This window comes from Helianthus annuus, chromosome 9 (assembly GCF_002127325.2).
Source record: "Helianthus annuus cultivar XRQ/B chromosome 9, HanXRQr2.0-SUNRISE, whole genome shotgun sequence".
NCBI classification, from domain to species: domain Eukaryota; kingdom Viridiplantae; phylum Streptophyta; class Magnoliopsida; order Asterales; family Asteraceae; genus Helianthus; species Helianthus annuus.
The window spans coordinates 156,531,339-156,558,087 of record NC_035441.2 but is presented as its reverse complement, the minus strand read 5'-3'; the positions used below and the strand labels follow the sequence as shown (position 1 = coordinate 156,558,087).

General features: G+C 39.4%; 1 protein-coding gene across 1 annotated transcript; it reads left to right on the top strand.

Annotated features, from left to right (window-relative positions):
- Positions 1 to 10,610: 10,610 nt before the first annotated feature.
- On the top strand, positions 10,611 to 12,527 carry LOC110916443 (transcription factor TCP17). Its single transcript, XM_022161180.2, has 2 exons — positions 10,611 to 10,914; positions 11,249 to 12,527. The coding sequence occupies exon 2, from the start codon at positions 11,344 to 11,346 to the stop codon at positions 12,244 to 12,246; it is 903 nt and encodes a 300-aa protein (XP_022016872.1). The 5' UTR covers positions 10,611 to 10,914; positions 11,249 to 11,343; the 3' UTR covers positions 12,247 to 12,527.
- Positions 12,528 to 26,749: the final 14,222 nt, after the last annotated feature.

Sequence of the window (26,749 nt, the reverse complement as noted above, 5' to 3'; positions counted from 1 at the left end):
GGGCCCCAGATGTACTTTTCTTTCTTCTTGGTCAAGGAAGTCAAGGGCGCAGCAATCCTCGAAAAATTTTCAATAAATCTCCGGTAGTATCCTGCTAACCCCAGGAAGCTACGGATTTCGGTAGGCGTCTTTGGCTCTTGCCAGTTCATGACTGCCTCTACCTTAGCGGGATCCACTTGGATACCACGCTCACTCACAACGTGTCCTAAAAACTGAACTTCTCGTAGCCAGAATTCACATTTCGAGAATTTGGCGTAGAGTTTCTCACGCTGTAGTAATTCGAGAATGCAACGGAGGTGCTTCTCGTGGTCAGTTTGATTCTTGGAATATATAAGGATATCGTCGATGAAGACTATGACGAACTTGTCCAAGTATGGCTTGCAAACGCGATTCATGAGATCCATGAACGCAGCCGGTGCATTTGTGAGCCCGAAAGGCATCACTAGGAACTCGTAATGACCATAGCGAGTCCTAAATGCAGTCTTATGTACATCTTCATCTCTGACCCTTAGTTGATGATAACCCGACCTTAAGTCGATCTTGGAGAAGTAGCTCGCTCCTTGCAGCTGATCGAACAGATCATCGATCCTTGGCAAAGGATATCTGTTCTTTATGGTAACTTTATTCAGCTCTCTATAGTCGATGCACAACCGCATCGATCCGTCCTTCTTCTTTACAAATAGGACAGGAGCTCCCCAGGGAAATGAACTAGGTCTGATAAAACCCATCGCCAGCAGTTCATCCAACTGGGTTCTCAGTTCTTTCATTTCCGTCGGAGCTAATCTGTAAGGTGCTCTTGCTATCGGAGCTGCTCCAGGAATGATGTCAATTCTGAACTCCACTTGTCTATCTGGTGGCAAGCCAGGTAGTTCTTCAGGAAAAACCTCGGGGTATTCAGAAATGACAGGAAGATCCTCGATCTTCGGCTTTGGTTCTTCAATTATCACCTGAGCCATGTAAATTACACCGCCTCTGTTCAAACACCTTGAAGCCTTCAGCATAGATACGTCTTCGGGCAATCCGTAATGCGTATCCCCTCGAATGGTAAGAGATTCACCACTCGGAGTCTTTAAAACTATTTGCCTTTTGCCGCAAATGATTTGGGCCTGATTACGAGATAACCAGTCCATGCCTAGCACAATGTCAAAACCCGCAAGTTTGAAAGGAAGTAGAGATAAAGGAAAAGAATGGTTCCTAATGGATATTTCACATCCTTCTAGAACAGTAGAGACGGTTTCTATCGTGCCGTCTGCTAATTCTACTTCGTATTTCACGTCAAGGGTTTTGATAGGCATATTTAGTAGTTGGCAAAATTTCTGGTCTACAAAGGATTTGTCGGCGCCAGAATCGAACAGTACTCTTGCAAATATATTATTTACGAGAAAAGTACCTGTAAGCACATTGTCGTCCTTAACCGCTTCCTTTGCATCCAAGCGAAAAACTCTCGCATTCGACTTCTTCGTCTCTTCCGCCTTCTTGGCATACTTCGGGCAATTACTCTTTATGTGCCCCTTTTCGTTACAATTAAAGCAGGTTGCATCCTTTATCTTTTTGCACTCCACTGTCTTATGATCCTTGGACTTGCATAGCCCACAGGATGGAGTCTTTTGTTGCGACTGTGAACCAGATGCAAACCTACACTTCCCGGAGTGTGGTTTCTTGCAGACCTTGCAGTGAGGTCTTCCATCAGCTTGCCCCTCCTTCTTTGCCTCCGACCCTCTCTTGCCCTCACCGTTTCCACGGTGCTTTTTCCCAGACTTTCGTGAGGTTTCATCCTCACGCTTTCGCTTTTCAGCCTCCTTGCTCCTTTGTGCCCTCAGACGGACAGCATCAAGTGTAAGAGACAAGGAGAGGTCAGTAACTGACCTGAAGGTCGTTGGCCTAGAGGCCTTTACGCTGGCCTTGATCGCCGGCTCTAAGCCCCCAATGAAACGGGCAATCCTTCTAGGTTCTGGTGTCACAAGATATGGCACCAGGCGTGACATAGTGTTAAAACTCGTCAGATATGCTTGACAATCCAGGTTTGTCATCACTAGTGAGACAAAATCTGCCTCAATCTTCTCAACCTCGTGCTGAGGGCAGTAGTTTTCTTTTATGAGGGTAATAAACTCCCCCCATGACATTTTGTACAAGGCAGACTTACCTGAAGCCTGCACCAGAGCTCTCCACCACGCCAGGGCCTCGCCCTTGAATGACTGGGACACAAACTTAACCACGTCCCTCTCAGCGCACCCGCTGATGTCCACTATCGTGTCCATCTCGTCTAGCCAGGTGATACAGTCAACCGCACCTTTCTCCCCTGTAAATTCACGGGGCTTACATGATACAAAGTATTTGTAGGTGCAACCCTTAGCACTTGACGCATCAGTATATTCTCTATCGCGATGAACGCTGTGCTCAGTAGACGAATGTTTGTCGTCATCTTTCTTGGGTTCAGAGGGTGGTTTGGAATGTGTCTTTGGTTTAGAGGGTGGTTTTGACACAGTTCTGCCTTGGGACTCAGTATGTTGACGATCAATAGCTGCCTGAACAGCATTGTCAATCAGAGCCTTCAGTTGTGCGCCTGTCAAATGCACTGACGCATTGTCATAGTCATCTTCATTTGTGTGGCTGTTCTCTCCATTGGGATCCGCCATTGTAACTTGAATCTGTTACAGAAGATAACAAAATTTTGTTTAGGAGATTATTATATGATTGTCTTTTATGACAATTTGTCAACCATGGTACAAAGACCATATTTGGTTAACTTATTATTTCATTATATATTAGGATCTGAATATCTCCTATTTCAACTATATAAATAGTATTGGCGGCATAAAGCCTAATCATGATGATGTTTTATAATATTAGCCGAGATTCCAGAGAATCAAAGGCATAGAGAATTGAACCGTAGTTCTTTTATCTCTTTCTGACAGAGAGTCATAGACTACCACTGCCTTTTGTCTTTATAAGACAATTATTATGGCCCATAGGCACTACACCTCTAATGGATGTTTTAAATATAGTTGGCCCGTAGGCACTACATCGCTAAATGGATGTTTTATAGTACTGGCCCGCAGGCACTACACCACTAATGGATGTTTTAATAATATTGGCCCGTAGGCACTACATCACTAATGGATGTTTTAATAACATTGGCCCGTAGGCAATGCATCACTAATGGATGTCTTTAATATTATTGGCCCGTAGGCACTACATCACTAATGGATGTTTTAATAATTCTGGCCCGTAGGCACTGCATCACTAATGGATGTTTTAATAATTCTGGCCCGTAGGCACTGCATCACTAATGGATGTTTTAATAATTCTGGCCCGTAGGCACTGCATCACTAATGGATGTTTTAATAATTCTGGCCCGTAGGCATTGCATCACTAATGGATGTCTTTATAATACTGATCACCTTCATTGGTGATTTAACCCACGATTTATATATCATTTAGTTGGGTTTTGAAATCCTTAAAGGATTATTGTATAAGAATGACGTGCGTGATTATAACGAATCACATCTGCCATGAATGTTAACATGCGTACAGAGGTTAACAGGGAATCAGAATCTTTTTAGTTAGGTCGTACCATCTTGACTAGATCTTAAAAGACCCCAAGCTAGGTTTCACCTTTTAAGATTCTTTATTTAGGCAGATCAATGTAAAAGGAATGGTTTTGATTTATCTTTATATATATTAAAACAAAACTCACAACATACATTCCAAAAATCACAAATACAGTTACATATTGCCCTAAACGGGTCTTTCAAATAGTACATACCTCCATAGAGGTTTTAAAATAAGTGACAAGTCCACGCAGGGACTAATACAAGATAGGTGTCCATGCAAGGACTAAAGGTAAGTCCACGTAGGGACTGAAATACGATAAGTTGTCCACACAGGGACTTATTTCAAAGTAGAAATTACATTAGTACAACTATTAAGGGCTAGTGGTCACGTTTCTTCTTTTTGCCCTTTAGTAGGTTCGCCAAGCCTTTGAGAAATCCTCGGTGGCTTTTCTTCTCTTCCTCGAACTCTCTCTCCACACGATCTAGTCGATGGAGTATTTCTTCCTGTTCAGGAGGAGAGAAACGTGGCTGTGGCGCTTGATGCGGAACTGGAGGTCTGGGAGGTATTGGATACCCATGAGCTGAGTAATCCGGTGGTCCCATGTTTCCATGTGCTCCGTCAGGGTAGCGCGCATTATATCTTGCCGACACCACATATGGGTCGCGCTCATAGCCGTAGTTGTATTGTGCTTGTGATGGTTCAAACGGGTTGTAAGCCGTTGGACCTGTGTAAGCTGGTATGGGCTGGTCATACCCAAATGGTGGCGAATTTCGTGCAGTAGGTGCGGAGTTCGCCTCCTGTATAGGACTTGAAGGTCCTTCTTCTTGTAGCGGCGGATAGTGGCTACTACTAGAATGTCGAGGAGTGCTGAAGTGGATACCCCCTCCTCCTCGTGTAGACATACGAGCATTTGTCCTCCTACGCCTCGGCGGATCAGGTATTACTGGTTGTGCCGGTGGCGGAGGTGGTGGCGTAACTACCTCAAAGCGTGAATCCTCAGAGGGATCCTGCGGATGTCTCGGTTGTTGAGATGTCTGTTGAGGTGGTGTGTAGTACCACTCATGTCGGTCAAACATCGCTTGGAAACTGTCAGGTCCTTGATAGGGCGTTCCATGGAAGGATGACCCATCAGAAACTTCTATCGGATGCGTGGGCGTACCACGAGCTGGTTCAGTTGGATCCTCATCCTCCTCCATGGGATCTTCAGAAAAATGGTCTTGTGGCCCTAGTGGAACAAAACCTGAAGGTTCCTGTATGTAGTCAGCCGGATTAAACTGACCTATGTAGTATGGAGTAGGGTCGTCATAATTCCGGTGCGAAACCGAACGTTGTAGAGGTATGAAGGAAGGTTGTGGGTTGTTGGGATTATTTTCTGAATCTGGTCCAAAGGAGTGCCGGTAGGATGGCGTCGAGCTGTGCGAAGTGGAATGCCTCGCTGGTTCGTAAAGATCTCTTCGTCGTTGTGGCTCTTCGCTCCTTGTCATCGAAGGATGTCTTGTACCAGATGGTCCAGCTTCTTGATCGTGATGTGTCACGATTTCTCCTCGGCCTCTACGTCCCCTTCCTCTTCCTCGGAATATAACAGGTGGCATTTTCCTGCTCCAAAACTTATTAAAAATCAAATCGAAAATAAAGACAAAAATGGAGTAGTAATCCGAATTTGTCCTAAGTTCTTGTCTAGACTCAAGTATGTGCAATTGTGTCATTGAGATTAAACACAATAGGATAGTGTTTAATTCACTCAATGTTGGCTCTGATACCAACCTGTCACACCCCGATTTCCACGTGTCTCACCGGTGGGCCCGGTGGGGGATTACCGTGACGATGTTGGCAACAATATAGTCAAACCACACAATTATATAATGCACAGCGGAAGCATAAGATAAATATATAAATTTCAACCTCTGATCGTAATATCAAAATGTATTACAGGGGTTGGATATATCCACAGTGGATCGTAAATAGATATAAAGTATTGTTCCATCAGATACTGTAATCAAGCTTGCGAGACTTATCCCGACACTAGGGAGCTAATACCAGCCAATTACGTTTAGGTACCTGCACTTAATCTTTTTGGGGAAAATACGTCAGTTTACACTGGTAAATACGTTCAACTGACACATTTAAAAATGTTTATTAAAAATTGATTTGAATGCACAAGGCACAAACTCTTTTATAACTTGGGAAAATTCATAATGATCTTGTGAACGTTTTACATGTTCTTTTATGCGTTCAGTAGCCCGGGTCGTGCCGGGTTAAAGATTTATAGACACACCACGTTTGCGTAAAACCGTAGTATGAAAACCAACGGCTACGTCTTTTAATTTTAATGTCGACACTTTATACCGGGTGTACGCCTACACCGGGATGTCGATGGTCGTGGCCATTTCGTAAAATGATGCCAAGGATATCCGGGACAACGGTCATTAAACCCCCCAAAGGCTTATAAGCAACAAAACTGTTTAAATGAGCCGATCATATTAAATCAATTAACCACCTAAGCGATGGAATCATATAATGCTCAATCAAGCGGTATTAATATACTGTAACCCAAGCCCATATAGGGGAAATAAGTTAAAGTATTTACCTTTGCAAGTATAAATCCTTAATTAAGATCAAGTCACCGATAGCTTTTACTGGGGCTCCTAATCTGGAACGAAGGTTTTAATTAACCTCTTAGAATCCTAACGGTCCTTGTATTAGCCGTAGCTTAAACCGGTTGATTCCGATATATAGATATGGTTAATTCGCACGAAGAGGCGAAAACCGAGAATGGAGTATGATTTGGACCCAACAAGTTCAGTGACTTGTTTTATATGGGTTTATAGTTCATACTCTGGATTTTGGGGTTCAAATAATATAATTTGACCCATATCGGCTATTGCACGAAAACTAGTTCCATGAGCCGTACCGTGTGCGCAAATAGGCGAAACGGTTAACCATAAGTGTCCTACGCTTATTTCCTAAGTCAATATGCCTTAAAAGTATTTTGGTATCAGTAGGATACCTTCCGTAATGCCCGTAACGAGTTTAAGTTAGTATTATGCCCCGTAGGGGCTTTTCGGTCATTTTAAAGACTTTAAAAGGGCTTTTAGAGTTCTAATCTGAGTTTCCCGAACAGCTTATAAAGCTTAAAATACTTTATTTATTATTTAAAACCAGTGGCAACTGGAATCGGGTCAAAAGACCTTGTAGAACTCCCGTTTTGGCCAAAAAGGGCATATTCGGTATTTACCGAACCGTAGCCATAACCGCAGGTTATGAGCAAGGTAAAAATTATTAAAAATCTTTAAAATTCCCAAAATATTATTTTACCACAGTGGGTAAAAGTTTTGGTGACGAAAACTTGGGTTAGATGGGCGTTATGCTAATTGCGCCGTTAATTACAAAACTTTCTTAAAAGTGCGCCTTTTAGCATAACTCTCATTCTAGGCCTCGGATTGACGTGAAACTTTAAGGACATGCTTATAATTTAACAAGCAAGGTTTTGGTCCGTTCACGTGTCCGAAATACTCGTTTTAATTTTAAAAGGCCGTTACGGTCAACTTTTAGGCGAATGACGGAAATACGTAAAAGACTCGGATAACTCATGAACCGACCACAGAGGCGTATACCAACATGTGACCTGGTCCTAAGAGAGTCCTAAGGTATATTTATACCTCACTAAAACGGGTCAGAACTGAAGTCAAAGCAAAAGTCAAACTTTTGCGACTTTCGGCTCCGAACCGGTTCAATATAGCAAATGATCGATTCAAACGAGCGCAAACATGTTTATATACTTATTATCATGTTTTATGATTATCAAAACAGGTTCCATAACGTATACATTACAGATTATGCATAAATCGCTAAAATAGCTTTCTGTTGACTTTTTAACCGCACGTTTGACTCGACATTTGACATAGTTAGAGTGGTGATCAGGGGGAACCATTTTAGATGTTTATTACCCACATAAATACCAACTCATAACCACTTTTGATTCATCATAAGACTGAACCATTACTGATTTGTTGTAAAGTCAAACCGTAGTTACGACGGTTTGGTTTTTAGCTAAAATACTAAGCAAATGTGGAACCACAAAGGTTGAATTACTTACAGAAGCTTAAGAGAAGACTTAAGAACACAGAGGAATGCTTTAGAGCTCTTGGAATGATCAGATGGGTGAGTTTTGAGTGTGATGAACTTATGTTCACAACCTTGCTATTTATAGCCAATGTTAAGGTCCAAGATCATCACAACTCAGCCTATACTGATCATGGATGATGGGCATATGTCCCCTAAGGTGTATGGGTCAAATGTAGGGTGCCCATGCCTCATTTATTGGCTCATGATCGTTCAAAAGCTCCAAAAGCCAAGTAGTTACAACAATTCTGCATCTGGGCACTTTACGCGGCCCGCATGGGAGTTCCCATGCATTTTAATGCGGGTCGCTTGAGTTTAATAAATCAGATGCGTAATTGAGGTGGCTCGCGGCCCGCCTCAACTTAAACATAACCTTCACGCGGGTCGCGAGAGGTTAAGATTTCAGAATTTTTAAATCTTTTGTTATGATTACAGAATCTGGCCATTAATAACGAAATCTTTCGTAATGATTTACCTGACCTTTCGGGTTTGAAGGGGTAACTTTGCGGTTTGGCCCTCGGTTATTTACCGATAGGGGCCTCGTGTTATTTACCCGCATTATTAAGTCCCCGGTTTATTTATTAATTATATTGGAAAGCCTTAACTTTCACTGTTGACGCTTTTAACCCTTCTTCTACGAATTCGATCGTAACTTTCTCGTTTCATATCGAAACTTCGCGAAATTCATATATATTATTTTAGTGAGGGTATAATACCGTTACAAAGTCTTTGGAACGTTAAAGGGTCACTCAGAGGTATTATTAAACATGTTGACACAGTTAACCCCTGTAGTTTGTAATCTCTCACTTTCTTCCGCGTTTTGTTTTTGTACGATCTATAATTTATTCGTTTGAAGGTTTAAGCATTATTTAGGGATACTATACAGTATATTTACCCTTGTTGACATTTATAACCCTCGAATTTATATACTTTCAAGGTTTGTCAAAATTAGTCCTTTATTTATTATAGATGCCACGTGTAAACAAATGACACGTGTTAACACATCATTGGACACAAAATTCGAGGTGTTACACCCCATGACTTGGTGATCGTTTCTACGCGTTCATGCATCGATTTGGGTCTTGGATTGACCTTCAATTTGGTAGATTTGTTGAAGGTTAGGGTTTAGCTCCATGGGGAGCTTCCCCTGGTCGTACGCACACACACACACACTCTTAGTGTGTGTGTTGTGTTTTACTATTTGTTTTAATTAACTAAACTTTTCCAAATATCTAACTTTGGTCCCTCTTATTTTGTTAATTATTAAGTAGGTTATAACCTACTTATTTACAATCCATATTCCCTCTTATTAACCGGGTCAAACATTCCTAGTTAGCTTAGCGAGTTCGGGAATATTTATGATTAAGTTTATTTTAGGTCCCGTCAACTCGGGCCTTTTAAACACTTTATTTATCCATAAGCCTTTGTATAACTTTTATTTAATATTAGGATAATTTATTTAAAAACCTAATATTTAACGGGTTAATTTTTACCACTAACGGTATTTTACCCGTCGTCACTATTAACGTGGCTTGATTATCAAACTCGTTTTTTTGGGGTGTTACAGCTCCTTGCCTCGGAACTCGATGTTGGCCACCACCACCCGGTTTTCGTGACTTATATCACCGCCCGGGACACTGTCGGAGTAGGCTTTAAAACGGTCGAGTTTCGGTCGTAGTTCGCGGTGGGGGGTTTTATAGTAGTTGGGGTATGGGTTTGGCTTGGCCAAACGGTTATTTTTTATAATTTATATCATACACCTATAGCCTAGCCAACCCAGCCAATGAGAGCCGGCCACGAAAGACCGCTAGGCCCGCCCAACGCCCGGGCTGAAACCCTCGCCCAAGGTGCCACGCCGAAACCCAAACCCACCCAAGGTAGTGGCTTAAGCGTTTATACCCAACCCACACCCCTAGGCCTGTAAATGAACCGAACGAACACGAATATAGGCATGTTCGTGTTCGTTCATTTAACTTTAACCGAACACGAACACGGACACGAACATGTAATCGAACACATTTTTTTGTTCGTGTTTGTTCATTAAGAAATCGGGCATGTTCGTGTTCGTTTATGTTTGTTCGTTTAAAGTCTAAACGAACAGTTCACGAACACAAACGAACATAAACAAATATAAATTAACATGATTGAACAAACATAAACGAACACAAATGAACGTGATTGAACAAATATAAACAAACACAATTTAACATTAGTGAACACAAACAAACAAGTCTAATATATTACAGTTTATCCGAAAACACATCTAAATTTGGATTCATAGATGTTAAAATTAAGTAGGTTTTTATATAAATATTAAGTAAGTGATCAGTTACAATCTAAGAAAAAGTTTAAGATTCATTTTTCTACTAGAAAACTTAATTAGTATTAGTTATATTTATATAAGTAGTTGGAAAAGCTAATATTCATTTAAATATAACGATTGATGTATTTACTAAAATGTAAACGAACATAAACGAACGTTCGCGAACATAAATGAACGAAGATAAACGAACGTTCACGAACACTAATGAACGAACACAAGGTGTGTTCATGTTCGTTCATTTAATTAGACGAACAAAATTTCTTGTTCGTGTTCGTTCGTTTATTAAATAAACGAATATAAACGAACTTTCAGCCGAACAAGTTCATGAACAGTTCATGAACATTCGGTTCGTTTACAGGCCTACACACCCCATACCTCATAGTCTAAAATCAACACATGATATTACCAAAAAAAAAAAAAAATATCACAATGGCTTAGTTCAACTTCAATTCGTAACTTCCGATAAAGCAAGTCGACCCACAGCTTTTGAATAAGTGAAGACTGGTCCCCAATAATTATTATGCTTTTTTACTAGCCAAATTTACCCTTACCAAACCCTAGCTTACATGCTTTTCATGGCCATGTGATTCCAACTTTTAGCCCTAATATTATCATTATCATCATTCCATTGATGTTCATCTTATGATAAGGTGTTGACTGCTATTGATCATGTTCCTCACCGCCCACCGTGGCACCCTACCAGCCTTTGCTTTATATCTTTACTTTTACTATACCTTCCATCCGCCATGGCCGCTTCAACCCTTTCCAACTCAACTATTCTCTCTATCTCTTCTTTATCAACAGCTACCTAGGGTTTGCTATCAAGTTATGACAAGTGAATTTGGAGACTCCTTTTGTTCGAATTTCACTTCATTTTTTGTTTAACGAACCAGAAGATATTAATCTATTGTCAGGTGAGTTTTCAATTCAGTCTAAGCAGATTTGATGTGTTTTTAAGATAATCCTTTCTGTCTGAGTGTGTGTTTGATGGAGAGTGTGTTCGTGTGCTTAATTCTACTATAATTTTAGCTGTTTTAAATGATTTTGTAGCTGAAATTTTCTTATTGCATGTGTGTTTATGTGTTTTAATTTGATATGATGCCTTTAATTAAGCTAATCTGAATGATTTTCTAGCTATAATGTTCTTACTGCATGTGTGTTTGTGTATGAGAGTTGATTGATCTTTTATTTATATTTTTTTTAGTGTAATTACTAATGATCTAACTTGTTTAATTTACTATGGAACAGATCTCTTCTTTTTCTAAGGCCTTAGGAGGAATTTGTGTATAATTTGATCGATCCGGAAGACATATAATTCGATCCAAACAAAAGTTGCAACGATTATGAGTGAGTTAAACAATTCGAGTTTTAGAGAATCAGATCTTACGCCAAAGGAAGAAAGCACGAATGGTGGTAAGAATAGCTCTAGACCTAATTTGAGTACATCATCATGGACAAAATTGAAAGATCCAAGAATTGTCCGAGTTTCGAGAGCTTTTGGTGGGAAAGATCGGCATAGTAAAGTTTGTACGGTGAGAGGATTGAGAGATAGACGCGTTAGGCTATCAGTACCAACTGCTATTCAATTGTATGATCTTCAATACCGGCTCGGGCTTGATCAACCTAGTAAAGCTGTTGATTGGTTGCTCGATGTAGCGAAACATGAAATTGACGAACTCCCCCCTCTCCAAATGCCAACTAGTTTCACGCAAGATCTTCAATCGATGATCAATGCTAGTTCGCAATCGGAAACTCTTGAAGGGGTTAAAACAAGTAGTAGTGGTATCAATTGGGAGGATTATTGTAATCCTAATAAATCTAAGGGAAAAGATCATTTCCTTGCTCAATCAAGTGACCAATCTTCATCAGTACCAATTATGTTCAACAATGTGGTGCCAAATGGTTCTTTCCTCAATTTGAATCCTTCAAATTTGTCTTTGTCACAATTCGGAGGCTTTCGATCAATGTCATCTCATCAACAAGAAGACACAAGTCATAACTTCAACATTAACGTGCCGGGATCTCAACTTCTTGTGTACCCACCTCCATCTCATGACCCTAACTCGAGATATCAATTTGATCCAAAGCAACTAAACTTCGAGTTGTTGAGCTCCTCGTCTTCGAGTTCACATATCCCATTTGCTTCACCTATATACACAATAAACCAAGGGATGATCAGGCCTTTCCATTTGAGTATGAACCCCAATTCTCTTTCTGAAGAAAATGAGCAAGATAAAGGAAATTGATGAGCACCCTTTATAGTGCCATCAAGTTATTTTATATGATTGAGAGAAACATGTGTATGTACTTATCTAATAAGAAGACTGACTTGTGGTGTGTTTTCTAGTTCATTTTGTTAACTCAATTATAATGGAGAATCTCAAGAAATGGAAAAGGTTGCAGCTTGTACTTTCAAGTGGTAAGAATCTTGATTTTTCACTCCCTAAATATACAAGTAATATCCAGCAGTACGTTATACAATACACTATTGTACCATAAAGAACTCATAGATTTGTTTTTGTTTGCCCGACTGTAGATTTCCCGTCACCCATTCTGGAAGTGAAGTTATCATTTCATATCCATAGCCAATGCGTCTAAAACGCGTTATAATATTTGAGGTCAGATTCATTGTGAGCTTATGATCTCTCATATGATATCTACGACTACCGTGTGATTTGCCCAACATGTTACAACTTAGCGCGTCATGTTTATACTTAGTATGTTGGATTTTCTTTTTTTTTTTTTGTTGGACGACAAAGAAACTTATTTTATCAAGGCACCTTTTACAACTTACAAGCAAGAAACTGGAAGAACATACAAACAACTTACAACATAACCTTTTCCAAATTAAAATTACACCGTATACTCCATCCAGGGTTTAGATTCTAGCTTTATTTTTCACCCATGTATACGATGTTGCCTTTATATCCTCCACCATCTTATAGATAGACGTCGTTATGTTGAAAATCTTCTCGTTCCTGCCTTTCGACATGCCTCTCTTAGCCAAAGCGACATTAGTTAGGATTTTTCCAATATCCGCTCTCCGGTCTCCACACGAAGTAATTCACCTTCGACGGTATCCAGCCGTTAAAAGGGAATTTTCGTTCCCATATTAGTTAGACCTTAAACCAGCTAGCTTCGTTGTGGTTTTTCTTTTTCATTAAGAAGCTAGCTAGAGACAAACTTAACGAAGCTTGTTTAAGATTTCGAGAAAGGCGATGGTGAGGGAGACTGGTGATAGACATGTAGCAGAAGCAGAAGCGGGTGCAGCAAAAAGCTTGGAAGACTGGTTGTTCCACAGGTTAATAACATACTGATGACGGAATACAAGTTCAAATTATAGAGTGTCCATTTTCAAAAAAAAAAAAAAATTATAGAGTGTCCAGGGGTCCAATTGTTTATATATTATCTTATGGGTTTTAAATTTTAAATAATTATAATGAAAAAGAAAACGATACAAAATGTAAAATGATCTAAACAAACATAAGCCAAGCCTGTTTGGGTGACCATGAGTCAGCTCACTTTAGCTATCAGCTAAAAACGATGTTTCAGTTTCTAGATTTTCATAATAAACCGATTCGGTTATAAAAGTCAATTAAGTTTTTGAAAAAAAATGGTCCCCTTAACACAGCTCTGGAAGTTGGTAGATTCAATATACTTTCATTTAATCAATCGAATTATCAGTTATATTATAATCGGTATCATATAAAATATTTGCAATCCTTTTAATTTATAAAAGGGAATAAGCCAAAACTAATTAATACGTAAAAGGCAGGGGCAGACCTACTATGTTATAAGGGTTAGCCTCCGATACCTCTTAACGCTCCGGCGGTAGTGTAAATTTTGGAAAATTTTGACGATTTTTCGATTTCGTTACTTCTTTTCTTTGAAATGTTGCCCCTATATGAACTTTCTAGATCCGCCAGGGGCGGACCTACTATGTAATAAGGGGTAGCCTCCACTACCCCTTAACGCTCCGGCGGTAGTATAAATTTTGGAAAATTTTGACGTTTTTCTGATTTCGCTATCCCTTTTCTTTAAAATGTTGCTCCTATACGAACTTTCTAGATCCGCCACTGGTAAAAGGGAATAAGCGAAAACTAACTAATACGTTGTTTATAACAAATAAATATGACACGACTTAATTTTCTAATATATAAACGTATTATTTATAAATATAAAAAATATATAAATGTTGCTTCGGTTTGATTAATTTGCTTATTTATATGTATAATCATAACTGATTCATAAAAACTGGTTGTCTAAAAATCATAACAGAACCATTGATTTTCACTCAGCTCAGTTTTTTTTTATTATTCCAGTTATTGTTCGGCCATCCGTTTTTTCGTTCGATCCTTACTATGTTGCATAGATTACTGAAAATTTCTAAGCAATATACTAATCTTAATGCATAGAGTGCCGTAGTTTCTTAGAATCTGATATTTTTTTCTCTTAAAGATTACTTGCTTTATATTTTTGACTGCATAAATTCATTGAAAAAGAGTTGACAAAAAGAAGTACAATGGGAAAACACGGATTACAACTCCACTCTAACTAGCTGGAGTTAAACTTCTTATATCTACCGATGATCATATTGAAAGAAAGAAAGAAAGAAGTCCAATCCACACCATTTTATGAGATAACTGACATAAATTTTTAGGTGTGTTGGAAGTCATTCTTTAACAATACGACAAGTTGAAATGTTGATTAATGTTGGGATCAAGGGTTCCACCAGGGCGGTCTCAATGCATTTCCTCATTCCCCTCGCTGTAATTGTCTGTAAGATTCCAATACCAAGTATGGCTGTATCCATATGGAGGGGAAGTTTTGGAAAGCAGCTGATCTCTAAATTCATTGTACTCATCAACCGAACACTTAGTTTGTGATTTTGCATCATGAATTCGTCGAAGATGTACAAAATGGTATTAGACCATCCCTAATCTATTAAATTTAGGCTTATTTTCATATTGATTCTCTTGAGGGATTACAATGATTACAACGAATAAATAGAAAACAACTAAGATCACCTAAGCAAGAAAACTACAATCACGAAAATATGGAAATAATAAAAATGAATATTTGACTAAAAGTAAGAAGCCCTCGATACTCCCCCTCAAGTTGGAGTGTGAAGATCTCCAACACCCAAATTGTCAAGTAAGATACGAAGTTGTTGGGCTCCCAGGGCTTTCGTAAACAAGTTAGCAATTTGCATTTTGGTATCAATGTGAAAGGGTTCAATTGCTTTGAATTGACTTGTTCTCGCACAAAATAGTAGTCCATTTCGACATGCATTGTTCGTTCATGAAAAACAGGGTTGTTAGCAATGTGTTTAGCAGCTAAATTGTCACACAACAAAGTTCTTAGCCCGTTAAGTTCTCTTCCAAGATCCTTTAGGAACCAATGAACCCACAAGCTTTCAGTCACTGTGGTCGCCATTGATCGGTATTCTACTTATGCCGAGGATCGAGTGACAACAAATTTCTTTTTGGACTTCCATGTTGATCCAGCCAAACTCACCATGTGATTTTTCTTTGGCTGATCATTTCTTGGGACTTCAAGTTTACTTTGAGAAGCCAAATTAGTTTTGCCTTTTGATATGAAGGAAACTTTATCACCATCTATAACAACCTTTAAAAAGGTCCCACAACAATTCGTAATTGAAACCCCAAACGCGCACAGCGAGAACTAGCACGAAAAATCAAAAAGAAAATATTTTTATGTTTCTCGCGGGCCGCAACAGACCCATAAGGGTCCTCCGCGGGGCGCGAGAGGTATGAAATTCACTAGAGACACGTGTCATCCACGTTTCAAGCCTACCCATTGAGTCATGCCACCTATGCCCTAGCCAGACTTCCTCGCAGGCCGTGACAAGGAAGCCCTGAGCTGTTGCGGGGCGCGAGAAACCCTAAATTCAGCTATAAAAGGGATGTGCGTTGTACATTCACAGTTGCTCAGTTTCTTTTCTTTCTCTTTCTCTTTCTCTCTCGATATACTGGTGTAATACTGCTATTATACTGAAGTTCTAAATCTCTGCCCGTAATCAGCTTGCTAACTCGAATAACTGGTACGGTACCCTGTCTGATTGATCTAATAACCAAACCAATGGATGTTTAACTGCTACCTGTATACGGCTATACTTTGTCATCACGTTGTGGGTTTGGATCTCGTAATTATCGTTAAAGTTGAATTGAGTTAATACACTAATACGTGTACATTGTGTGCTTAATTAGGAAACTAGGAATTAAACCAGCAGGCTAGTACTGAAACCCTAAATCTGCAATGTAAGTCATTCTATTTTATCAAATGCTTTCAAAACCTTAAATGTTTTCTAGTTGTATTTACAATGATTAAGTCTTTGTATTCTTACTGAGAAATTACTGCCAGTACGTGGAGTTTTGTATACACTACTTGATAATCTTCACTAGTTGGGAGAATGACCAATAGTGATATGACCACAGTCACAGAAATTGCCGAGTGACAAATACTTTTGAGTAATAGTAAGATATAAACAAATGTAAAAACTCTTAATGCTGTAAATTACAATACTGTGTCTTTTATAAATTTGAAGGAACTCACCGGTATTTCCGCTGATCAAATGTTTTTAAAACGTGTTTCAGGTGATTGTCTATGAAGAGAAGAAAAAGTGCTATGAAGCACTCAAGCTTAAATAAGTGGCTTTGTTAACCTGAATAAAACGTATTTTGTAATCAAGGGTTTATCCCATGGAAAATCCTTTATGTAAATATTGTTTTTATCCCACAACTTATGAAATAAAATTTTGGTGTTTTGAAAACTCTAATATTTTTCCTGACACCCGATCCTGATAAGTTTTCTACTGCGACAATTTTAATAAACACCGGTACCACTTGTATCTGCTCACGGCTCCCGCCCAGGGTAGGGTTGGGGGTTGTGACACCATCATTACTGTACCTAAATGATTGCTCATTGTTTTGCATTGGTTTAATGGCTTGATTCTTGGGTGTTTGGTCTTCAAATTGGATTACTTTTTAATTTGGCTCGAATCCGATGATGGCCCGTTAACACATTGCTTGTCAACGCCATTGTTTGGCTTTTTTGTTGCCTTGGGTTCGGTATCCTATCAGTTGCCTTCATGTTCTTTAGATTTCTATTGTTCACCTGCTTTCGACGTGTATGGTTAGCATCATAATGACTTGTTATCATCTTAGCTTCTGAAGACATGTTGACCGGTTTAATGGCCCGGTTCACGAGTTCACGTCTCTTTGATGAGCTAGTCCCCTTGACTGTGGGTGAACATGGTTGGTCGGGCTTCTGTATGTCTAGATACTGCTCATGGTTCTTTAACCCTCTTTTGGTTATTTGAATTGCTTCAAGTATCTGTTTAAGTGCTCTGAGGTCTCTCCCTGATGTGCTAAACTTGAGCTCATTCAACTTTTGCTCTATTTTGCCATAAACAAAAGGTTTTCTAGCCCATTAAACTTTTCTTTCATACAACTGCATAGCTGGTCTACTCCTAGAGTGCACCCTTGGAGATTTTGAAAGCCATTGGTCACTGAAATCCTGTTTAATCTTCAAAGTAACAACTCACAAACAAAGTCTATTAAACTATTCAACCCCATTAACCGAGCCATAACACCTGATGATGCTCTTCTATTACTTCCCGGCTCGCCTCCTGGCCCGTTCATGGAATTCCAGTTTGAGTTTTGCTTACGATTGAATGATAGCCTTAGAGGTTCTTTGACTTTGAAAGTTGACTTCAAGGAATATTGTGATTCCCTTTCATCACAAGAAAATCTTGATATCTCCTTGACTTCTTTTACCACGGATGAACTCTTCTGACTCTTTGCAAGGTTTCGGTCTTTTCTGTCAAACTGAAGGGATTTTTGGTGTACGAAAGGCATTCGGAATCAATGTGCTTCATGACAAGGGTGTGTGTTCATGTTTTGTCACCCGAAACTCTCTAGTCATGGACTCCTTGACCACATCTTGGATATCAGGTGGTAATAAGGGCCAATCTAGTTGATTTTTGTTCAAATTTGGGGATGTGGGTTAAGAGGGAAGTTGCTATTCGTTTTATCGTAAAGCACTACTTCGAATGAGCTGCCACTTTTGGTATCTTCTTATTTGTAGATTAGTTATATCAGCCTTTGCAATAGTGTTGGATTATATAAGATTTGCTGATGAGGAAAGCCAAAACCCAAAGGATCCATATCCTTGCCTGACTATGTTAAAGTAGAATCTACAAGTTCAGTAGTTTCTCTCCCCTTGAAAGCTTCTCAAATCACCTGCCTCAAAGTACAACCCTCAAAGGATCAGGTTTAGAAGAACAAGTGTTGATGGTCAAAATGTTGTGTAGGTTCGTGATTTCAGACCGAAACCGTGATTAGTGAGTGATTATGTTCAAGACGGGAGAGATTGGAGACAAACAAACAACTTCTTTGTATTAATCCGGTTGTATAACATTACAAAGCAGCCCGATTACAAGATAACCGAACAATACCAAAGGAGTATACATCCGGGGAGAGACCAAGTGGTGATCACTCCCCCAAACACTAAAACGTCATCCCAAACTCTCTGAGAACTCTCTCAATTTGCAAATGAACAAGGGGTTGGTATTTATACCCACACCCACTTTTCTAGCAAACACACACGATCAAACACATAACCCTCTCGTTTGACCACTTCAAACGAGCGGGTCAATACACATTCGTTTGACCGTTTCACTAACTATTACATTATCAGCATAAAATAATAAGTAATCTATTCGAACAGCATCGGACACACAAACTGCACCAACAAATTCCCCCTTGTCCGTTGCTGAATGCTGAAAATGCAACTGCAATCGATCTTCAGTCAGGTATTTGTTGATGTCGTCTTCTCTGTGTTAACAAATTCCCCCTTGACCGATGATCCAGGTAAGTAGTATATTGACTTGAGTCTTCATAGCAATACCAAACCCTTGAAGCTTCTCATATAGTATTTCCCCCTTGAAGTACGCGTATCTGGTTGGGTGTTGTGCAATTTCCTCACAAGGCTAAATTGACCGATCTTCCGCTGATCTTCCAATACTCCAACCGACATTTGATAAGGGTTCCATTCTTTGAAAGCTGCATCAAGTCTTGATCTTGTCATAAGAACTCCATTTCATTCAAGCATACTACATTGGTAGAGTTTTCTGGTGAACTGTCTTCTGTAAACCATCTTTGTGGAATCGACCAAGTAATGCACTTTGATCCTCAGGATCAACACTCAGGAAGTCAACTAGAACGAGTATATCACTTGCAAGCTCAACCATCATGCTTAGTTGAACTACATCCAAATATCATTATCTCGCCTTTGTGAAGTTGACTACGTAATGCACTACGGATCTTCAGCATCAGTACTCAGGATGTCAGCTTGACCAAGTACATCGTTTGCGAACTCAACGAATTGAGTTACACCCAGATCCATGTAAAATCTCATAAAGATTCCTCAGGTCTTCAGTGAACAGCGCTTTGAAACTACTGTAGACTTTAGATATCTGTATGTTTCCGTGCAAAACCCTTCACGCTGGCTGGAGAATTAATTAAAATCCTCAAATATGTGTCTGTGCAAAACATTCCACGCAGAACCTTTGGTATCACCAGAAAAACACAAACTCCACCACATGTGATTGCGTTTAGAAATTTACGGAAGAAATTCCAAAACATATGAAAATTTTTATCCCCCCATTTCTTTGGTAAAATCTCTAAACCTTAACAAATTCCCTCCTCTGAGCGGAACTGTCGTGAACTTCACTGAGCAAATTCTCTCCACTGAGCAGAATCTTTCAAACATTCTCAGTTTTTCTAAAAATCACGAAAGCAACTTTCTTCTTTGCATATTCTAGTTGATAATGAAACTCCCTTAGCCCCGTAGGATCCGACTTGTATCCCCCCAAAGTTCTGCTAACACCTAATCCGAAAACTTCCATCATAGGCATAGCTCTTCGACTTTGTGAACTCGTTAAGACCGGTCTTGGCTCTCTAGGTTCCTCCAATCGTTACCAAATGCGAGAATATGACAATAAACAAAATTCTTTCGAGCATGTACGAACACCGATAACAAAACATATTTTCACGTGCGGAAAAAATATACCGTTTTTGGCCTATAATAGTCGCATCACCAATTTTGACATTTGCACCGGTAACCGTGCCTACCCCACGTTTAACAGAAATCAAGTTTTCATCATCCTCATCATTCTGCACGCTCTCGAACCCGTACAAATTTGACGCTAAAAATTAACTCAAATATCTTTCGCGAACACCCGATCCCACTTTGCAACTCATGAATAGAGACGGGTCCACGACTCCATGTCTCATCATTGTCAACACCCAAGAATAATAGGCCCAGTAAACTGCTACATCATGGCCCAAAGAATAGACATTAATTCAAGAATCCCAACTTTTGTGCACATAATTGGGCCCAAACCAAGAACTTATGCCCTCACTTTTGTCGTTTCCTCAAACCTAAAATTCAAGTGAAACTTCAGCAGCGACCTTACTCCTTTAACCCTATGAAAATATTCTCCAAACAAATCGAAAACCCGGTTGTGAGCATGTCAGGCCGGCCCATGAACAACAGTCTCATCAATCATCCACATGTCTGGGACTTCCATGCGTGGCCCAATAATAAATTAAGTCCAATGAGACTATTGGGTATTTCATTCAACAACCCACTAGTTCAACATTCCACTAATAAATTTAGTCTATAGGTTTTCGTGGAATCAATTTGAACGAGGACAAAACAATTTGTATTTATTTGACTCAAGAGGTTTGGTTGACTTGTGTTTTAACTGGTTCTTCATTAGAGATCATAACAGCCCAATAAAACCAATATTAGAGACAATCAGTGATTATGGCCCATTAACAGGAAATGACCAACAACCATTCTTTAGCAATCAGTGGGCCCAAGAGAAATACCTAGTTGCCAGACAAATCAATATTGGTTGACATCTTCTTGTACAGCTGCCAATCTCTTTGTCTTCTTCATTCTCAGCGATACAACCTCAAACCCCAGCCGCTACTTGTTGGTGCATAAATGTCTGTTAACTTCATCTTTATTGAGTCTTGTGTCTAGATAGGATAAACCAGATCTCAGTATACGGAAAAGTAGGTTTTGTATGTGAAGAGGTCATTTCGCACGAAATAGCTTAAGCCATTTCGTACGAAATGGGAAAGACCCATTTCACACGAAATGGGCAATGCTTGTTTCGTACGAAATGAACACTCTATAAATAGCTGAGCATGGTTATCATTTGTAACGATTCGGATTTCAGAGCCGAGGTGCTGCCAATTTGTCAAACGATCTGTAAAGCTTTGAAATCAATAAAATCAAGTGAATTAAGGAGAATCAAGCTGTAATCAAGTTTATATCACTGATTCCGCCTTTGATATGGACTAAAAACTCTTCTGATCGACTCATTCGGGTCACACATCGATCCAACAAGTGGTATCAGAGCTCAGGAGGAAGAGTTCATACCGATTCAGCTTGTTTTCACCAGATTTTCTCACTTCTACTCATTCTTCTTCACAATTTTAACAATTAATCAAGTTTTTATGGTTAAAATCGATTGATCTTCACACATTATAGGCGAAACATAGTATTAATCAATCCTTGAAAGAATCAGACCTTAATTCGACCTAAAAACTGATCAATTTGACAAAATTGTGGCCGATATGATGATGTCAGCATCATTTCACACGGAATAGTCATCATCATTTTGCACGAAATCAACCTGTTGAAGTTCATTCTGCACGAAATCAGCTTTGCATTTCACACGGATTGAACAAAGAGAACCTCATTTCGTACGAAACCAACATCTCATTTCATACGAAATCAACAATTCATTTCGTACGAAATCAATACTTCATTTCGCACGAATTGGTCTCAGGTTAACTCATTTCGTACGAATTGAACTTTGGTTGTTCATTTCATCTGAAAGTTATTTTCAGTTCGTTTGAAAGTGTCATTTCGTGTGAAAGTATTAATTCGCATCAAATCAGATTGTTTGAAGTGTGGTTAAAATGTTTGACTAAAAGGAAAACGATAAACTTGGAAGAATAAATGATTGGTTTGATATGTATTGGGAGTACATGAAAGAAGATGAGATAAAGAATGTTTGGGTTAAAAGATTTGAATATTTTTTGTGTAAGAAATATGAACCGTTTAATGAGTTGGAAAGGCGGTATGATGAATTACTTGACAATTTGAAAAGGTACGGGATAAGGATGTCAGATGCTGAAAAGATATCAAAATTTGCAGATGCGTTACCTGCAGAGTGGGATGAATTTTTGTTTAAACTGAAAAAGGATTCTAAATTTTCAAATTTTGATTCAAGTGATATAACAACCCTCGGTAAAACCGACACCCTCATAATAGTTCTGACACCCTAATATATCTTTAAATGTCTCAACATGTCTTTATATGCACCCCGTATGTGAAAACCGAGCCCAATATACAATATAACATATAAAATAAATTAAAAACAATAAATATTAAGTTGAGGCAGGCTGCATAGACCTCACCTCAACTTAACGCGGGCCGCATCAGGATATAACCAGACTTCGCCAAAACCTTAAGTTCATGCGGGCCGCGTATGATCTCGCTTAAGTCCATGCGGGCCGCGAGCGACCTAGAATGTGGCGCAGCCCGGTGATGACACGTGTCATCACCGTGTCAAGTCTAGAGGGTGACCGGGCCAAGCTATACGTTGACCGGAGATTGACGCGGGCCGCGTAAGGGTTAGCCTTACTTAACGCGGGTCGCGTGAAGACGCGATTACAGCCCTATAAATAGAGGCCATCAGCCTTCAGTCCGTCTCGCTCATTTCTTTCTTTCTTTCTCAAATTTTCTGTAGTGGCGTTATTATACCCGGGCGTTATACCCCCTAAAATAGCGAGGTTCTGCTATGATGTAAGTATTGTAACCCCTGGAGACGTATTAGATACGCTGCCCGATTAATCTAGGGTTCCGTAACGGCTGTCGTGGTTCTGCCCGACGTAGTCGTTGGAATGCCGTCTCGGGGAGGGTATTACTAATGTTAAAATGGGTTATTATACTAACACACGTGCATTTGTATAATTTATAGATATTCACCAGGAAACCCTAAAGAATAACCTAAGACAGCAATGTGAGTGATCCTTCTTTTTATGTACTCATTTTTGTGAGTAATCTCCTTTTTGCAAACTGTTTTCACAAAACCTTAAATATTTCTTCATGTGAAAGACAGTTATTGAGTATTTGTAAGGGTACAATTATGATGGTATATTTGGGGTTTTGTATACAAAATTTGTTACCACCTGGGGAGAGGAGTAACATAACCATAAGTCAGATGACAGTACCATGGATGTTAATTGGTATTACCTGTAAACAAATGTAATTGCGGATGCGCCCTCAAAATTGTACACTGTGAAAATGGTTTTATTTAAATTTCATTAAAATGGGATTCACTCACCAGTATTTCCCACTAACAAAATGTTTTTAAAACGCGTTTCAGGTAACAAAATGTGAAAGCCAAATAGAAGCCAGCTGGACAGTACTGAAGGCTTGGAAAAGTGGCAATAAAGTTACCTAAGAATAAAATGGATGTTTTTATTAAATAAATAGGATTTATTTCTATAAAATGTGTGTACTGGAAACTTGGGTTTTACCCATATGTTTAATATTATCAAACGAGGTGGTTTACTCTGATTTAACATTTCCTAACTACGGTCCTGATGAAAATTTCCGCTGCCAAATTGAGTAAATAAACGTGATACCACCAAAACTGGCTCACAGCCGCCCGTTCCCGGGAACTAGGGATCGGGGGCTGTGACAGAAGGTGGTATCAGAGCTATGCCACTGATTCAGCCACAGAAGTGTTCTGCTGACATCAAAGTTCAAAGTGTTAGGAAATAAATTATGGAAATACGTGTATAATTGTATTTCTTGCTATGTGTTATCTGACTATTTGTTAGTTTACAGTATGAGCAACCAAGGACCTTCTGACGCCTATCGTCAACTGTCTGGTTCGCCTAGGAGCGAAGGCACCTCCTCTTCTCAGCCTGCCCTCTCAGGGTATTCTGCTGACACGGAAGAAGGAATCTTTGTGTTTAAGGCTCAGTCTGAAGAGCCATTTCCTCAGAAAAAGAGGGGATGGTTCAGTAGGGGAGCGCACGAGCGTAGGAAAAGAATGAAAAAGTTGCAGGAGCAGCGAGTGTTAGCCGCAACAAAAAGAGAGACCGATGCTTATAATCAGGATATGCTCAATAGGGGTATCGCTAATATCCATATTTTAGCAACCACTGCTGCTGACCCAAACCTGGAACAAATGCTAGCACCCCAACCACAAAATCCTGACCACCCCATGGAAGTAGAAAACCAGATAGAAATGCCTGATTACAACCCGGAGGAGATACCTAGGGTACCTGCACCAGATCCCCTAGACCCAAACAACTACGACCCCTGGTGGGACGATGTTAGGGACTACGTGCAACAGAACCCAATACAGGAAAATGTGCCAATGCCCAACTTAGGAGCTTACCCAGGGTTAGATCCTCAAGATCCCTACAACATTAGTGATGCATATGTTAGGGAAATTTTAGAGAATCCATACCCGTACCAGGCCCCTATGCCTCCGTATCAGGAACCCGTACCCCAGTTTCCAAACCCAGTCCTAGAACCTGCACCCCCAATGAGTGCAGAAAATGTCCAAGAACTTAGGATTTTTAGGGAGGAAATGTTAGAAAGCAGTGAGAGAATGCGACAGGTGGGAGAACGCCTCGTATGGAAATACGATGAGCGTAATATGGATTTTTGGATGAATCCATATCAGTGAATGCGATGGCAGGAACGGTAGTAGTAATAATAATATAATATAATATAATATAATAATATATATGTGTGTATGAAAAAAAAAAACTACGGATGCCTACTATTAGTATTGTAGCTTTACATTTCAGTCGATATTGTAATTTAAATTTCAGTACTAGTGTGTAATGATGCATACTATATAAATAGAGTAAAAGTCGCAATGCTCGACGCTTTTGGTTAAAAGTGCGTGTCATGTGATTGGCTATATTCAAATATTATTTGTGATATTAATATTTGGTAATTGTGTAAAATTCAGATGGCCGACGAGGAAAATCAGGATAATCTGAATAACGATAACCAGAGTAACATTAACGTGGTTAATGAGAATCCAGACAACAATAACAATGGAAACCAAATGGATAATAGTGTCGTTCAACACATAGTGGCACAAGGAATTATAGATGCAATGCCATTTATTATTCAAACGGTTCAAGAAGCGAATAATAAAAGTAAGCATAGTAGTAAACGACCAAGTGAACTGGAAAAGAGCGTGAACAATGGACCCGTACTTCAAGCACCCATTCCCAAAAGAAGAAGAACCATGCCGTATGGTTGTTCTTACAAAGAATTCTGGTCCTGTAAACCAATAGAATTCTCGGGCAATGAAGGACCCATTGCAGCCTTACACTGGATAGAGAAAACTGAGGCTGTTCTGAAAATAAGCAAATGTGCTGAAGAAGATAAGATAATGTTTGCTTCAAATCTGTTTAAAAACGCAGCCTTAGAATGGTGGAACACTATCCTCCAGTCAAGAGGAAGTGATAAGATTTATAACATGGAATGGGAGGAATTTAAGAACATGGTAGAAAGGAAATTCTGCCCTCCTAATGAAAAGGAACAGATAGCAAATAAGTTTCTGAATCTTAGAATGACCAGGGTAGATAGTAAGGGTTACACTACCACATTCTTTGAATATGCTAGGATAGTACCAACCCTTGCATCACCTGAACCAGTGTTAATCTCCCGTTACATCTGGGGATTAGTTGGAGATATTAGACATGTAGTCAAGGCAGCTAGACCCCAAACCATAGAGGAAGCTGTAGAACTAGCCAATACCTTGACTGATGAACTAGTGAGAACTAGAGAAGAATACCAGAGTAGAAACCTAACCCAAAGGCTTACTCAAGAATTCCGTTCGGGGAATTCCAACCATAGGAATATAGGTTCTACCTCTGCACCATACTGCAGAAACTGCAAGAAAAAGCATTCTGGAAGATGCTCTATTTATTGTAATTTTTGCAAGGCCCCAGGACACAAGGAAGAGAATTGCAAGAAGAAATCCAGTAATGGATTCTGCTACAACTGTGGAGAAAAAGGTCATATTAAGACAAACTGTCCAAAGTTAGCCCCAGCTGCAAACAACAAGAACACTAAAAATGCTAGAGCATTCGTTCTAACTGCAGACGAAGCTAGACTAATTCCGGACGTCATTGCTGGTACGTTTTTAGTTAATGATATATTTGCTAAAGTATTATTTGACTCTGGTGCAAACCAAAGTTTTATTAATACTTCACTTTGCAAACTCCTAAATCAATCATTAACTAAACTACCACAAGAATGTCTAGTAGAGACAGCAAATGGAGAAACCGTTAAGATTTCTGAAATCTTGCAAGGAGCAAGAATAGAAATTTTTAATCAAAAATTTATTGCAAACCTTTACCCAATGAATCTGGTAGGATTTGATGTCGTGTTAGGAATGGATTGGTTAATAGCCAATAAAGCCAATATCTTATGTGATTAAAAGTGGAGATCCCTTCCGCGGTCAGGGGTACCGTGCAACTACCCTTTATGTGATCAAAAGTCAATTCAAGTAAAATCACCAAGAGGTGAAAATATCACAATTAAAGGAGATAAACCATCTAGATCCACTAAATTCATCTCCGTGATGAAAACTGCAAG

What these genes read in the sequence shown, in the direction of transcription:
- LOC110916443 (XM_022161180.2), top strand. Translation starts at nt 11,344, where the DNA reads ATGAGTGAGTTAAACAATTCGAGTTTTAGAGAATCAGATCTTACGCCA.